General features: G+C 35.8%; 1 protein-coding gene across 1 annotated transcript in view; it reads right to left on the bottom strand.

Moving 5' to 3' along the window:
* Window positions 1-13,517, bottom strand: part of LOC110848969 (netrin-1) — a 90,462-nt gene extending 76,945 nt beyond the window's left edge. Inside the window, exons 1-4 of the mRNA XM_022096343.2 lie at window positions 12,680-13,517; window positions 11,033-12,025; window positions 10,163-10,307; window positions 5,505-5,798 (exon numbers count right to left, since the gene is read on the bottom strand). Of these exons, the coding sequence (XP_021952035.1) occupies window positions 5,505-5,798; window positions 10,163-10,307; window positions 11,033-12,025; window positions 12,680-12,936 (1,689 nt within the window). The 5' untranslated portion in view covers window positions 12,937-13,517. The remainder of the gene's footprint in view (window positions 1-5,504; window positions 5,799-10,162; window positions 10,308-11,032; window positions 12,026-12,679) is intronic.
* Between the last annotated feature and the right edge of the window lie 2,342 nt (window positions 13,518-15,859).

Raw genomic sequence — 15,859 nt, 5'->3', positions numbered from 1 at the left:
CCAAAATCAATCTAATCAGGGAAATAGAGATGCATTTATTTTATTTTTCTCCCCCAAAACCAGACCATTTTCGTCATCTCATCCATTACAATTTAACCGTAAGTTTCCAAAGAATTAAGCGTTGTACGATAAGCATGGCGTGAAAAGAAATGTCCAGCATTTTATTTTGCAAATGCTCGAAATTTTGAACATGATTATATAGATTCTAAACATTTTGACCAGGAAAATAAATGCCGAACATTTCAAACATGCAAATAAATGTCACAAATTTTAGACATGTTATTGAAGCGATTTACATTTTTAAATTGGAGAAAACTTTTATAAAATTAATTTACCGACATGGATGTTTCTTGCGATACAAGTTTTTTGTAACCTAATTGGCTTTTGTTTTTTATAGTAAAGTTGCAAACATCCGAGTGAATCAATAAGCTTGTTGAAAAATCTTCTAAAAAAGTATGGTATTTTTATCGTCACGTGTTTTTAAAATCTTTATTTTTGCAAATCAGGTCAAGCTATTGAAATTTTGGTTTACTTTTTTTTTAATATTTGACAAAGTAAAAAGATTTTCCATTGCATCCCAGAAATATGGCATGCCCAAAAAATCCAATGTACAACTCTGCTTCCAAACAAAATGAAACAAAGTAGGGATGCATCCGCCGTCCATGTGTTACATAACAAGTAAATATTAAGTTGTAGACTGCACCAGGACCAGCAGACGACTCGCCACGGGTGACGAAACCAATGACCACCACACAATTCAGACAGAATTCCTTCAAAGAATCTCATTCCTCTTTCGTTAAATTTTTACCCAAAATCCAGTCAGCCAGCCCTTTTATTTCTCTACCTCGACGTCCTTCCTGTTACTTAACTGGCAAGGATTTTACCCTCTCACCCATCTCACCTCACAAAAAACTAGGTAAATTCCACTTCAATAATTGAATAACATCCTCTCTCTCCACCTCTCTTTACAAATAAATACCTCTGAATCGAATCCCTCACTCGCACAACACGTTTCTAATGAGGCATGAAATTTAAAACGAAAATTTCTGGAAAATCTCTCTCCAACTGGAAATAAATTCATGACATTCTTTTCTTTTTCGGGGTAAAGAATGTGGTTACGTTTCTACGATTGATAACAGTTGCTTGCTTTTCCAAAATGTTTTTTCTTGATTTAGTAGTGGTAAAATGTCGGTAATATTTTGTCTTAATTTGGTAGTGGTAAAATGTACAGAGAGATTTAAACCGGCGACCAAATTGATAGTAGACTGTTATAAAAATCAAAGAAACCCGTTCTTTCACGGCCCATGCAGAATTATGCAAAAAAAACGGTTCTGCAAAATAGACCCGACAAAAATTATTCGCAGAATTACGCACATGAATTTTCATACCTCGATATTCTTGCCACATATTTTCTTAGGAATTCCATAATTCTCATCCGACCTTCTCCGACTGACCAAACCTGATGGAATGAGAAATCACCACTCCCCCCTCGCTGAAAATCCCCCTCAATCGAATTTACCTACTCAATGAAACAATGTTATTCCCAGAAAGCAAACGTAGTTATTAAACTATGCTGCGAGTTTTCCACGAATAAATATTTCACTCCTTGTCACCACCATCGTCAAACACCCATTTATTACAAACTTTTAGCAAAATGCCAAACTAAACCAAACCATCGTCCAAATTCCTTAAACACCGGAACCGGAACTCACACGATTTGTGTGTATTCACCGAAATCCGAACCCTCTACAGAGCCATTAACGCAAATCAAAATAATTCGCTGGCAAGGCAAAACCAGTGCAAAAAAATTGACGAATGTTAGGAAAATGATGTTGCATGTGGTCCCAGGTTGGTGACGATAATTGTGAAAAATAAATTCAAGTTTTCTTACAATTTTTCTAGGAAATGTAAATTATTTCTTACATTGCTACCACCGTTCGATAACACATCATTGCCTGAAATATTGCAGAATTTATAGTATAACCCCGCTTTTAAATAAATAAATCTTCGGTAAAAAATCAGAACTAGAGCCATTAAAGCAAATAAATAAAATAATTCGCTAGCAAAATCAACCAGTGCAAAAAGTTGATAAATGCGAGAAAAATTATCTTGGTGTCAATAATTGCAAAATAATCGAAACTCAAATTTTCTATGAATCAATCTCTAATATTTTTCCCGGAAATGTCCATTAATTTCATGAGCAATTATTTATTACCAGCGCCCGATAACAAATCGTTACCTGAAATACTGCAGAATTTACAGTGCAACTTTACAATTTTTCCGCTGGTAAATAAATAAATCTTGGGTAACACAAGCTTTTGACTTTTTGCTAAAACTTTACTTCCTTAAAATGTCGCTTGTCAACGTGCCACAAGATTAAGTGAGTGAGATAGACTCGGAACAAAGTGGAATTTCAAAACGTTTTCCAAAACTACTCAAGTTTTGGCTAATTGATGGCCATTGCTCATGTCACCACCAAACCCTAACCAAACTCCGTAAAACATGGATTAACTCCTTATTTAATAAGGAACAAGGTGATAATGGAGAGGGAGCAGGACGTAAAAGATGTCAACTCATTTTCACAGTGCATAAACGCGAGACGAGATTTTATCAAAAACTGAATAAAAAATTTTTTAAACGAGATTTTTAGTGGTGGACAAATTTTGTCAAACTATATAGATTTTTAGTGATACCAGAATTCTGTCAAAAAACGAGGTCTCTAGTTATACAAAAATTGTGTTAAAAATGAGATTCTTAGTGGTATCAGAATTTTGTAATTAAAAAAAACATGAAATTTTTGTAACCTGGATTTTCAAGAAGCAAAAGCAATTTTCTTTAAAACAAATAACAAGCTTTCATTCCAGCCAAATCAGTTCTTATCTCATGAAATTAAAAAAAATAGATTTTGATTTTTTCCTTAAAATTCGAATTTGTATCTTGTAATAAACGAAATTCGTCCGAAAACCCGTATCAATCCTTCCTCAAATTTACCTCATCCTTCATGCACGTGCCCCTCTCCTCCAACAAAGAATCATTTCCTTGTCTTGTCGACATACGTGAAGGAGAAAACCATAATAATAATTGTCATGTCATCCCTCTAATTTACAATACAATTTCCTTTTCGCCTCGCGCATGGAGATGATCTCACTTAAAAAGAGGGATAAGTAAGAATCCGACCCTACATAGCTTCATTTTCGTTATTACCACGACGGAGATAATCACACAATGTTATGCTACACGTTTGTCCAGTCCAGATGCATGCTGATCATGACCATGACCACGTGGCCGTAACAACAACGAGTCGAAAACTGCATAACAAGAAGAAGAAGAACGACTTAACTTTTTTTTTAACCTGTTGAATTTCTGATTTATTACAGATTACGTAATAATTTGCATTTCAACGGCTCAACCGCATTCATTGTTCTCTTCATTTAAGCGATTACGCACTTTTAGAGGATGCACGCTTAAAAATTCGGTAATAAAATTTCTCACAGTAAAGATTAGAAAGTAGTTTAATTACCAAAATGAGGACAAAAACTTGACCAAATCGGTAACAAATTGGTAACCAAACTATATATGTTACCAAGATGGTAACAATCTGGTTAAATTTTCGAAGGAAATGAGTTCAACGTGCACCTGCCTCTAAAAGTTATGATGTTTTACTTACTTACATGGAATTGTAACTGATGTTTTACATGGAATCCATCCATGCATATGCAAATTTGCAAGAACAAAAGAGGAAGCCAGCAAAATAAATAATACTAAATTTCACCCGAAACAATTAAACTCATGTCCTCTCCACGTTTTAATTATTATTATGGCGAAACGAAAGGCAACCCACGCGTGAAAAGGTAACTAAAACCTAAAAAAGGTCAAGTAACATAATACCAATATTTACTCGATGCCAAATCGCTTATCTTTCCCACTTTTCTAATTCTTACAAAGCAAAATTATGTAAAAAAAAATCTGTTATCTGAAAACATTGACATTTCAGAAAAATCCATTTTTGATAAAATTCCTAATTACTTAAATACAAGAAATAAATAATTACCAAAAGTCTTTCAAGTTGGCAAATCCTGTCTTACGGCTTGTCAACCCTTTTATCCTTATCTCAACTTCAACAACAACTTTTCACCGTCAACTTAAAAATATAAAGCCACGTGGTTTTATCGTGTATCTGTAATCTTGATGATGAATAAGTAAGTCATCAAAGACGGGACAGCACATTATTTAATATCCCCTCCTGTCAACTATTTAGGTATTAATCTCCTCAATTGGCACGAAAACAAGGATCCCATTACCAGTACCACGTGTCCAATCATGTACGACTAGCAATTTGGTGGTAATCTTATGCTGTAATATTGAGGCAATTCACGCAAGTCTTGGTAACTTTGTAAAAAATTCCGTAAACTTAAAAACTTTTACAAAATTTTACAAATATTTCTGAGGAAATTTGCTTACAAATTTTTGTAAACTTGCTCAGATCAAGGGCGTCTTTTTATTTTGTAAAAGTTTGTAAATTATTTTACACAATTTGCGGATTTTACAAAGTTATCAAGGACTGCGTGAATTAGAATTGCCTCATTGATATTTAGATATTTACCGATAAATTCAAATTTTACCCATTCGGTGTCCAAAAAATTGATAAAGTCGCAATTTAAAAACCTACTAAAAACATGTATTTCAAGCCTCATAATAATCATCTAAATTCTAGTTTTAATGTGTCACTAAATATTTAAAATCCTGACAAAAATGTGCGCATCACACAAAGCGACAGACAAGTCTGATTGACACGTGTTGTATTAAAATCTTTCTCGACTGGAAATTTCTACTAAACAAAACAGCTATAAAATAATGATGACATGAAGACGACGAGAGACTTGAAAATTGGGATAAATAATAGTAATAATCCGTCCATCCCACTCCTCTTCAAAGGACTTGTCAAAACTTTGTGTAAAAACTTGACACACATTTATTAAATCCATTCAGTCATAATTACACGTATGTAATAATGACTCTGTCCACTCCTCTCTGGAGGAATTAACTTGCTGAATTTGAAGTTCTCAAGTAAATATCCAGACCAAATGTAACACAATTTTGCTATTATTTCATATCTGCACTTTCCACTTCAAAGCTTTCCTCCAACCCAAAAGAAAAATCATTAAGAAATGGACACATTCTGATCCCAGCTTTCGCATCCTTGATCTCATCCAGCGGTCACCAGGTCAAAACAATCAAGCCTCCAAAAAATAATATAAATTTGACTCTCCACTTGACCTTCTTCTCAAGGTCGTGACCTTTTCACCTGGAAGGTCAACCATTCAACTAACCAACTTCCCCTCGGTCCTCGTCACCCTCGATTAAAGAAACCAGAACTAAACAAATTTCTCTCTTCGTGCAGAGCGATAATTTTCATATTTAATTATGCAAATATTTATTATTTCTTGTGCAAATTAATTGTGCAAAATATTTAATTATGCTAATATTAACCGTGCAAATCTTACCTTTCTGTTCAACCCGAATTCCTTCCCGAAGATATCATCAGTCCTCTTATCGTCCATGTCGTCCTTCCCACCGCCCAGATTTAGCGTGGTCGCAGTACCATCAATCAGCGCGTTGGACGACTCGTTATGCACGTACGCGATGACAGCCTCCTTATCCAGGCTGAGCTGACTGTTAAACTTGACGCTGGGCGCGTTAGCGAGGGATTCCATTTCTCCAGCGAGACCGACCAGGTCAGCATCGGGGGTCAAGAGGCGGTGAAACACGACCCGAATGTCCGTCGCGGTTACCCAGTCCTGTAAATAAAAATAACAAATCATATTAGCGACAATTGGCAAAACCCCTTTTTTCGACTATCGGCAAAAAACTAGGTTTTCGCAATCACCGATCACTACCATTTTGGCTGGTAATCAATTAAAGGAAATGAATTAATTGCAATTAATCAATTATCAATCAATTAAATTAATAATCAATTAAAGGCAAAATTTTGGCAGTTTTTTTGCTAGCTGGAAAAATCAAGAGATGTGATGTGACGTCGATTTGATTTAATTCGAATGTTCGAATGTTTGTAAATCTAGTAAACTGCAGGTTTTGTACTATCATTATATTTAAATTAAGAGGCCAACATGATCCGTTTAGCTTGGTTTGAGATAGATTTGTAACCTGATTTTTTTCTTTGTGAATTTTGAAAACGAAACGCATGGTAAATTTGTAGGGCTACAAACATTAGTTTTAATTTATGGAATTTTGAAATAGTTTATATGTCAAAGTTGTAAAAATGTTTGGAAACCACGTCGATATTGATATTTTAAGTTTTCCTATATTTAATTAACAGATTTGTGTTGTCGACCCTCCAAAATATGTATATCGAGTTTGCAAAACTCCTTTACGTATTAATTTAGTAAAATCATAATTTACGTATTAATTTAGTAAAATCATAATTTTTTCCGCAAAAATATTTACAATTTTTGCAATGTTTCATTCCATATCGAAATTATGGAGAAATTTGACTAACAAATAACGTTAAAAGATTAACTTTTCTCCTTGCTGCCACTGATTACAAATTATTGTATCGTTTACTCAATCGTTTTCGTTTCCGAAAATACATAATTTTTAATCAAAGCAATTTTAAAAATAAACAATGAGGCAACTCACGCGAGAATTGGTGGCTTGTAAAATCCGTAAATTTCGTGAAATATTTTTACGAAATAAACCGACGCTCTTGATCGGAATAAGTTTACAAAAATTTGTGTGCTAATTTCCCTTCGAAACATTTGTGAAATTTTGGTAAATTTACGGATTTTACAAAGTTACCGAAGCCTGTGTTAGTTGCCTCATTGGCAAGTTTACTGAATTTACAAAGTTACAAACATCCAGGTGTTAAAAACAAGACATTAGACAATTCAAGCTGCTAATTACTGCGTAAACTTTATATACGCACACAAATCTCACCCACACCCATTACTTAATTTGTCCCCTATTAAAAAATAATCTCACAAAATTAATTTACATACAAACCCTGGCATCTAATCAATTAATCATCCCCTCATAAAACAAGAGACTACGTCGACTACGAGACGAGACAAATCTTTACACAGCTGAGACTTTCATAATTAATCACGAATGCAAACAACGCATTTTAAGACAAACATTGGCCCGGCGTCCACTCCCCGTCGAAAATGTGTCACAGTGACAAATAAGCAAATTACACTTTTCCGATTCAAACTTGTCCCTCAAATCGGCACGTTTAATCAAAATCTTTGTACTTTATTTTGTGCACGCACCACACGCAATGTCATCCATCGATCCATCATTCGTAAAGTTTTTTTTACTTGGTCAATCAAATCACCAACTGAGATTGAATATAAAAAATCTAACTTTCTGAGCGAATAGTACGGCACCAACCACGTGCACGTCAACAATGACAGAGGTATCAATTGTATTGTAGGTAAGAATTTAGTTAGGAGGGGGTGAACGTAAAGGATGGTGTCAAAATTGGGGGTTATGGGTTAGATTTCTTTAAAACATGGGACAAGAAAATCTCACAAAAAGTAATGGGAATTTATACCCCGTGTTTTTTCAGTAAATCAGAAATGTATACGAAAAACTGATTAATGAAACGGGATTTCTACCACATCGTTTTTTTCTGCTATTAAAAAATTACGGGAACATTAGATTTTTAGGCGAAAAATAAACGCGATTTCGACCACATCGTCTTTAAGAGAAAAACCTGACGAAAAATTGATTTTCATTCAATTTCAAACACCCAAAATTCTTTAAGGTTATTTTTTATTTAAGGAAATAAATACGGTGACTTTCTTAAAGTCCGACATTTTTTTACAGAATTGTAAACAACACGTAAAGATTTTGTAATAAAAAAAAATCGGGTTTTCTGCCTAAAAACAAAGAAGTCCTGACTCAAGCTAAAAATCAAATCTATGATTTTTCGGGGATCATTTCCATCGTAAATTTCTCTCCCAAAAAAAAAGTTCCCATCCTTTCTGCACCTCCCCTCATCACAAAGTCACATCCGCACACGAATCGAATTTATTTAAACAATACGTTAATTCAGAGGAGGAGAAGGAGGAGACGGAAAGATTTATCAATTCCTACGCGACTCAAATATTCATAAACTGCATGACGTATCACATCACAAAATAGTTGCAATTTAGCCACCAGGTAGTTCATATAGGTAGGTAATTGTTGCATATAAATCATCCATTGTTGCCTCATTGTTCATGATAACCCTCAAACTGCATATTATTCTCTCTACCATCAGAAATCATATCCAACCAATCTTGCTTCTCGGATCTCGGCGAAAGACTGCAATAAATTTTTATCACGCGACGAACCTTACATCACACCAGGCCAGCAATCACTAAAAACTAACCAACTAAGGATAAATATGCATTCTTCTTCCCACAAGGCAGAATTATTTAGAGGGTGAAGCACTTTTATGGGAATGTCTTGTCCGTCCGACTGTATGGCTGTCCGTCTGTCCACAATAACTTTCGAACGTTAAAAGCTAACCAACTAAATTTTTCGTCCCACAACTTGTGGGCCACAAGGCAGCGTTATAAACGGGATGAAAGACTTTTATGGGAATGCATTGTCTGTCTGTCCACAATAGCTTTCGAATGTTGAACTTCCACATGCGATATATCTTGATAAATATGTTTCTAATTTTTGGGAAAAGTAAAATTCATCTAGCGTTTATAGGTCATAAGGCACGATGCACCGTGTCGCGTTCAAAATTTAAAATCAATCTAAAAAATATTCGAAATTTTAGTTTTCACCGTTTTAGACATAATTTGACACCGATTTTCCCTGACCGCTTTAAACTGAAAGCAAGGTACGATATTCCACTTGGTTTCACCCTTTTGCTGCATCTAATTTATTACAGACTTACAAGCCCAACGATAAACAGGGTGCCCTTTTCTCTCCTCATCTCAACCAACATCTCTCCTCATCCACATATGCAATGCATTTAACGTAAAGGAAGAAATCAGACAAAAAATAAAAACAAAACGCCTCCGGTTTTGGAAGAAGGAAAGAAAGAACGAACCAACGAAACGAAACCTTTCCTTGGCAAATTATTATTCAATATTCATGAAAACATACTATACCAACCAACCACCATCATCCTGTGATGCATGCGGGTCTCGGGTGTTACACAAAAAAAGTTGTGCCACGCTTCATTAAATCGTGTCCGTAAAATAAAATGCAACCCATGCAGCAGCTTCTCCTATTTCTTGCAAAATCTCAATTATTTTCATTAACAGACTTTGCACAAGAAAATGAAATGATCTTAAGTAGAATTCTGGAAGAATTGACGACGCCCCCAGAAAATAAATCGAGCAACAAAAGGATTCTATCGCAGCATTGTTTTGATAAGTGGTGGTGGTTGGTGTGGGATGTGTAATTAAAATTGCGTCTCTTTTTTTCTACGGTACGATCCTCTACTTAAGACTAAAATACTGCCAGTTAAAAAAAATCCAATCCAAGAAAGAAAGAAGACGGGATCCACATATGTATTTAGTATTTACGAGGAAGAGGCAACCCACCCGTGCCTTTTGTTGTAGAAATATTTATGTCTTTAAAAAACATCGGTCTGTTGTCCTGTCTGTATCCATGCGGGATGAAGTTATGACTCAATTTTTCACGCAGCCAGGATCTGAATCTTGTGGAATAAAATGGTATGAATTTTGGAATTTTTGAGAAAGAATTGGAAAGTCGTGGCCATTTTAAAAACTGAGTCGTATTTATCAAAATAAAATTCAAATGATGATCGAAATTCGGCATTTGTTGCTTTCTTAAGGAAAAATTCTGAATCTTGTAAAAATCGCATGAATTTTGAAAGTTTAAGAGAGAATTTGGAAATTGCGGGCATTTAAAAAAATATGAGTCGTATGTACAGTTCAAAATAAAATTCACGATTTTTGAGAAGATAGAAATTCCACAGATGTAGCAAATTTCTCAAAAAATACAAAGCAAGAGTTTTGAATCTTATAAAAATCGGATGAATTTTTTCTTAGGATGAAAATTTGAAAGTCATTTTAAACTCTAAAATTCACGATTTAACAAAAATTCAACCTTTCCAATCGTACAAATATTAATACAAAGGAAGAATTTGTAGAACAAAAATGGTGTTTTGCGTTACCTGAAGGACTGGACTGTTGTCAAAGTCAATGGCACTCGGCCTTCCTTCGAGAGTGGAAAATGCGATCCGATTCCCCATTCCGGTATCTTTTATGTGACTATCCGTGCAAATCGCTTCCTGTTCATTGGCCCGTGTAATAGACGCCCTGTAATTAATTATTTATTTATTTGCATACTAATTAATTAACTAACTATTAATCATTCATTTAACAAGTTCTCACGACAAAATTGATAAAAAATTGTGAAGATTTTCATTCATCCACAAAATTTGTAAACTCGACAAATTTACAAATGTTTCATTGCTCCAATTGAATTCACAAAGCGTTACATTTTACCCACGTCAATCGCAACAATGAGGAATTTGATAAAGTGTTAATTTGCATAATGTACAAACTTTTCTGAGAATAAATATAAGTAAGGCAATTCACGAAAGCTTGTTTTCCAGTGTTTTGTCACATTCAGAAGTCGAATTTAATGGATTTTTGAAGGTAAGTCAGATGTCTAGTAAAGATAACTAAATTCTTTAAACCAAAATTTCTCATGTTCGCATCAACTTTACAAATTTCCGGAAAGAATAATTTTACACACTTCAACTTCATTAGCAAATTAATTATTTCGACCAGAAATAATACATACGCACAATGAGGCATTTCACTTTGGCTTTGGTAACTTTGTGAACTTGACGTAACAAAATTTTAGGAATATTTCTGAAGAAATTTATCTTTTAAGTTTTTGTAAGTTTACTCAGATCATGGGCGTCTCTTTCTTTGGTAAAAGTTGGCAAAATGATTGTACGAAATTTACGCATTTTACAAGGTTACCAAGGCCTACGTGAATTGGCATAACTTCCATCTTTCTCTTTTTTACTCACCTGTTCGGTCTCCCATACATTTTCTTACAATGGCTCGAATAATACTGAAACGGTTGCCACGTCCGGCCAAAATCCATGCTCTTAAAAATCGCCATTGAGTCCGGCTTCTGTCCACAAAACTGCAACGAGACGTACGTCAGTTCAAACTTTTTTCCCAAGTTTAACGTCAGTGTGACATTGTCGGCGTCATTTTCGAACGGCGAGGTTTCCCAGCACGTCAGATTATTGGGATTGTTCAGATCCGTCATGAATCTCGGGGGCCGGGAGAGCTTGGAGTCGGACGCGTCGCAAATGTGACACGTCGACTGTGGCGAATCCATTTGGTGTTGGCGATTAATCTTCCCATTTCGCAGGAACAGACCTCGCGTGGTGCGGCTCTTCCCGCCATTATTTTTCTTTCCGCCGCCTTGCTGTTGTTTTCCGCCGCGTCGCCCTCCTTGGCGCCGTGGGGGTCGTGGCGTTGTCGTCGTAGTGGTCGTGGTAGTCGTCGTTGTGGACGTTGTGGTCGGTGTGGTGGCGACTTCCACGGCGGGATCGTCATCCACGACGCTGTCGTCGTCCCCGTCTTCTCCGTCGGTATCTTCTTCGACGTAGTCTTCCTCGTCGAAAAATTTGTTGTCGTCAGTGTCGTCGCCAAAGCCGAGTTCCGCGCTGGACGAGGAGGAGGAAGATGACGACCCGTCTTTTCCGGTTTCCTTGAGAATTCCGTGTTTCGAGGAGGACGTTTCCATTCCAGAGAGCAGACTGAATTCCGAAGAGGAGGAGGATGACGAGGAGGAGAAAAATGGGGACAATTCTTTTCCCCCGGCGTCGATCAGGTCGGGATTTTCGGTGGGGTCGTCTTCCTCTTGGGGCGGGTAGTGGGGAAACCCGACCCCCGTTCCGTCAGAGAGGAAACACATTCGGGATGGGGCTTTCACCCCGCAGGAATGGGTCACTTCGACGTCACGACCAAAAGCGGCGTTGACAAAGTCCGGGATGCATTTTTTGGCCCTGTGAGGAGTAATTTTAATTAGTTACAATTATTTATATGCGCAATCGTAGTAAACTCTGTAAAATTACAGATTGAGACATCTTCCTTACAAAATCAGTAAAGTATGCAAATGTTGGAATTTTTACAAAGTGTGGCGTATGAAAATCTGGCTATGAATGAATCAAATGCGTCAACTAAACTGCGTAATCCATACGCGTCAACCAAACTGCGTAATTCATACACAATTACAAATCAAGACAGGTTGTTAGCAATCTTGTAAAAAATCTGTAACATAATCCACTTAAATTTGTCACAATTTATAGGCCGACTTTATTGTGCAGTTTTATATTTTCAGACGGGTTTTACGCATCATGCAATTTTTAATTTACAAGTTACAAAGGTTACATACAATGTATGATATGCAAATCTGCCTGTTAATTAGTCGAAATTTATGTGTCAACTTTGTAAACTGTGTAACTCATACATGATTACAAATTAAGTTAGTGATCAGTAAAATAATCCCATCAAAATTATCACAATTTACACGCCAACAATGTAAACTATGCCATTACACATTTCCAGACGAACTTCATCAAAGTTTTTATTTAAAAATAACAAACTTTCAGATGCATTTCTCCCCTAAAAACAAAATTGACCTCGTAAAAATATCTGACCTGGACGAGCCACCCCCATTCCCACCACCACCACCACTCATCGCAGACCCCGCCGCCATTGCAGAGTAACTTGCATGATGACCAACATCTTCATAACACGGATCCACATTCGCCGATGGGGACGAAACGCCAAACATTTTCCAGGAAGAACCACTCCCCCCGCCGCCGCCGCCACCACCGGACGACAGCGACCCGGCGGATAAGCCTAATAAACCCACCAACACGAAAAAAACCACCATTCTGCCTCGAAGCTGCATCTTTTTCAATTTTCTTTTTTTCAGAAATCAATTCTTCCTTCACTACTTTTTATGAAAAACAGTTTCACATTTTTCACTCACTGGACAACAATTCAACACTCATAAAACTACTTTTTTTCAGAATTTTATTTTCCCGTCTCACATTTCCTGCCGTAAGTACCGTGTTGTGTCTCACTATCTTATTATTACCTCACTTGTCCTATTGTCCTCTTATTTCGCGTATTGTTCTTCTCAACAACAATACAATGCACACTTTCACTCCTTATCAAATTGGTAATTAGTCACGTGCAATTAACCTTTCAATTATTTTCGAAATAATCAGAAACCCTCCAGAAACAACTTGCCCCCCAAAAAAGTCCAAATTTTGAAGAGAAGCGTCCTCTCCAAATTGCGATATTTTTGACGCACACACAAAGTACAACGTGTTTCAACTAACTTTCACGGTTGGAAACTTTGGGAAAATTTCTGGAAAACGAGAACAAGAGAAGAGCGTGGGCTTCCTTTGGGCTTCAGTGCCGACGAGAGACTGAGGAGGCAAGAATGCAGACTCGCTGGTACCACCGAACAACAGGGGGCCCTGCGTGAAGGATGCCGGTATCTTGGGGAGGCGTCAGGCAACAGAGGTCAGCACGGGTCAAGGGTCAACAGCGAGGTGTGACGGACACACTAAAAATGTATGACGTCCAGATTGTATGACCCCGGAGAAAATAAAAATCCATTCAAAATTGGTGACTATCTTTATTATTATTTATCATTTTTGGAGTTTTGCTTAAGCAATTTGGCAATAATTTGAGATTTTTAAAGCTATTTTTATCGAAAAATTTCATGATGTTTGTATGCATTTCATAAATTTGACCACTAAATCGACATCATTTTAGACAAATAAGTAATTAAATTTACCAGGGTACAATAGCTCTCTGGTCATTTTTACCTTAAAACACTCCTTAAATCAGTATTTTTATGAAAATTGTACTCGTTTTTGTATAAGAAAGAACATCGTACTCGTGGGGAAGATGAGATGCGATAAAGCTCTACTCATCTCGTTTAGATCGTCTCATCTTCTGCACAGTTTCGATAATATGTATGGTTTTAGTTGATGCTTAATAAGTGCTCGAGCCCCTCGGGAAAATCTGGACCTGAAATTCAAATGTTTTCAAATTTTGTGGCTAATAATGACCAATAAATTTTATCGAGGCAATTCACACAGTCCTTGGTATTTAACTTGGTAAAACTCGTAAAATCATTAAATTTGCAAACTTTTACAAAATTTGAGTGAGTTTAATGCCTGCCAATCATTTTGTTTTTAAGTCTAAAATATATTCAAATTTTAGATAGATTTATAACTGCAAGCGTTGTTTCTTTTTGCCTTTGCACTTTGAAAGGAATTTGGATTTTAATTTTAAACATTGTCTCATGCTTTTAAAAAGTTGAAAGTTTCTGAAAGTTTAGAATTGTGTATTTGTCAATGTTTATATATTTTATGGTTACATAAAAGTCCGTTTCTGTATTCGGAAATTTTCAAATTACACAATTTTGAGCAAAGTAGTTTTTTAAATCCGTGCGTTTTAAAAGTAATTTTACAAAATTTTACAAAATAAAGAGACGCCCTTGATTTGTGCAAGTTTTAAAAAACATGTATGCTAACTATCCTTACAAATATTTGTACAATTTTGAAACAGTTTGCAAGTTTGCAGAATGTGGGGTTTTTAAAATGTGAAATTAAACTACACAATTTAAATTTTGCGAGTCATGAAAAAGTTGTAAATATATATATATAAAAATTTCACAAATGCAATTTTTTAGGTTCGAAAAATCAAAGTTTCAAATGAGGAAAACATTATCCTCCTACATTTCAAGTTTTATGAATTTAAGCAATTATAAAATAAGGAATTCGGCTTCATAGACTTCAACCTAATATTTACAATGCTTCTCAAATCGACAAAGCTTCATGGGCAGTAAGTAGATTTTATCTTTTTCTTCAAAACTATTCTGTATTCCCATCCAAAAAGGGGAATCTGACCTTTTTCCCTTCGTTCAAGTCCTCTCTATCCTTAAGGTGTTATTAGATTAAACGTGACATAGATTTGTAACCCCTCCCCCCCCCCAAATTCCTGGCAAAAAATTGCCAACCTTTTGTGACACAACAATTCTAAAATATTGTGGCAAGTTAAACGACGTTAATGATTTTTTTGCTAATACAGAATAAATTTAAATGTTAACAGATTCGTCTGTAGCAAACCTGTGGAAAAGTTTATGGGAAAATTTAAAAAAAAGAAGATTAAGCTGCTTAATTTTGAAAATTGACCACAACTTAAAATTTATGGAAAGCATTTTTTTTATTCAAATTCGCTGTAAATATTTCTGCTAAAGTTTTCCGGCCCATAAATGAGATCTCTTCCCTGCTTCCCTTTATTCAAGTGGGATTTGATGTGGCACATAAGTATTTCCAATCTTAAAATGCAATTTTAAGACATCGGATGGCCTCAATTTAATGAGTTTTGAGATAAATGCAACTGTTCACACTTTAATGTAAAGTTAATTTTTGGGACTTCGAAAAAAATGCTAATTCATCTGCCATGTTTTCACAATGAATTTCCTTAAAAACCACTAATTTTTTCAAACAGATAGTTTTGTGGGACCTAAAATTAACTTTGCATAAAAACCATGGAAAGATGCATTTGTCTGAAATCTCATTAAATTGATGCCATCTTAAAAATTTTCACTTTAAGACATTGACCGAGATTGAAAATCTATGCCACATCAAATCGTCATCCAATAGCACCTTAAGGACCCTTCAGGCATAGTTGTTGTCTTCTGTTTGTTTGCAATGCACACCACGGCTGACAACAATGCATTTTTCTACCAATAGTTAAGCAAGGTGTGGTAACAAACAACTCCGATCCGTAATAACAATCCGTCCCAC

Source organism: Folsomia candida, unplaced genomic scaffold (genome assembly GCF_002217175.1).
Source record: "Folsomia candida strain VU population unplaced genomic scaffold, ASM221717v1 Fcan01_Sc004, whole genome shotgun sequence".
NCBI lineage: Eukaryota > Metazoa > Arthropoda > Collembola > Entomobryomorpha > Isotomidae > Folsomia > Folsomia candida.
Note: the sequence above shows the minus strand (reverse complement) of the source record. Positions and strands in the feature narration are given on the sequence as shown.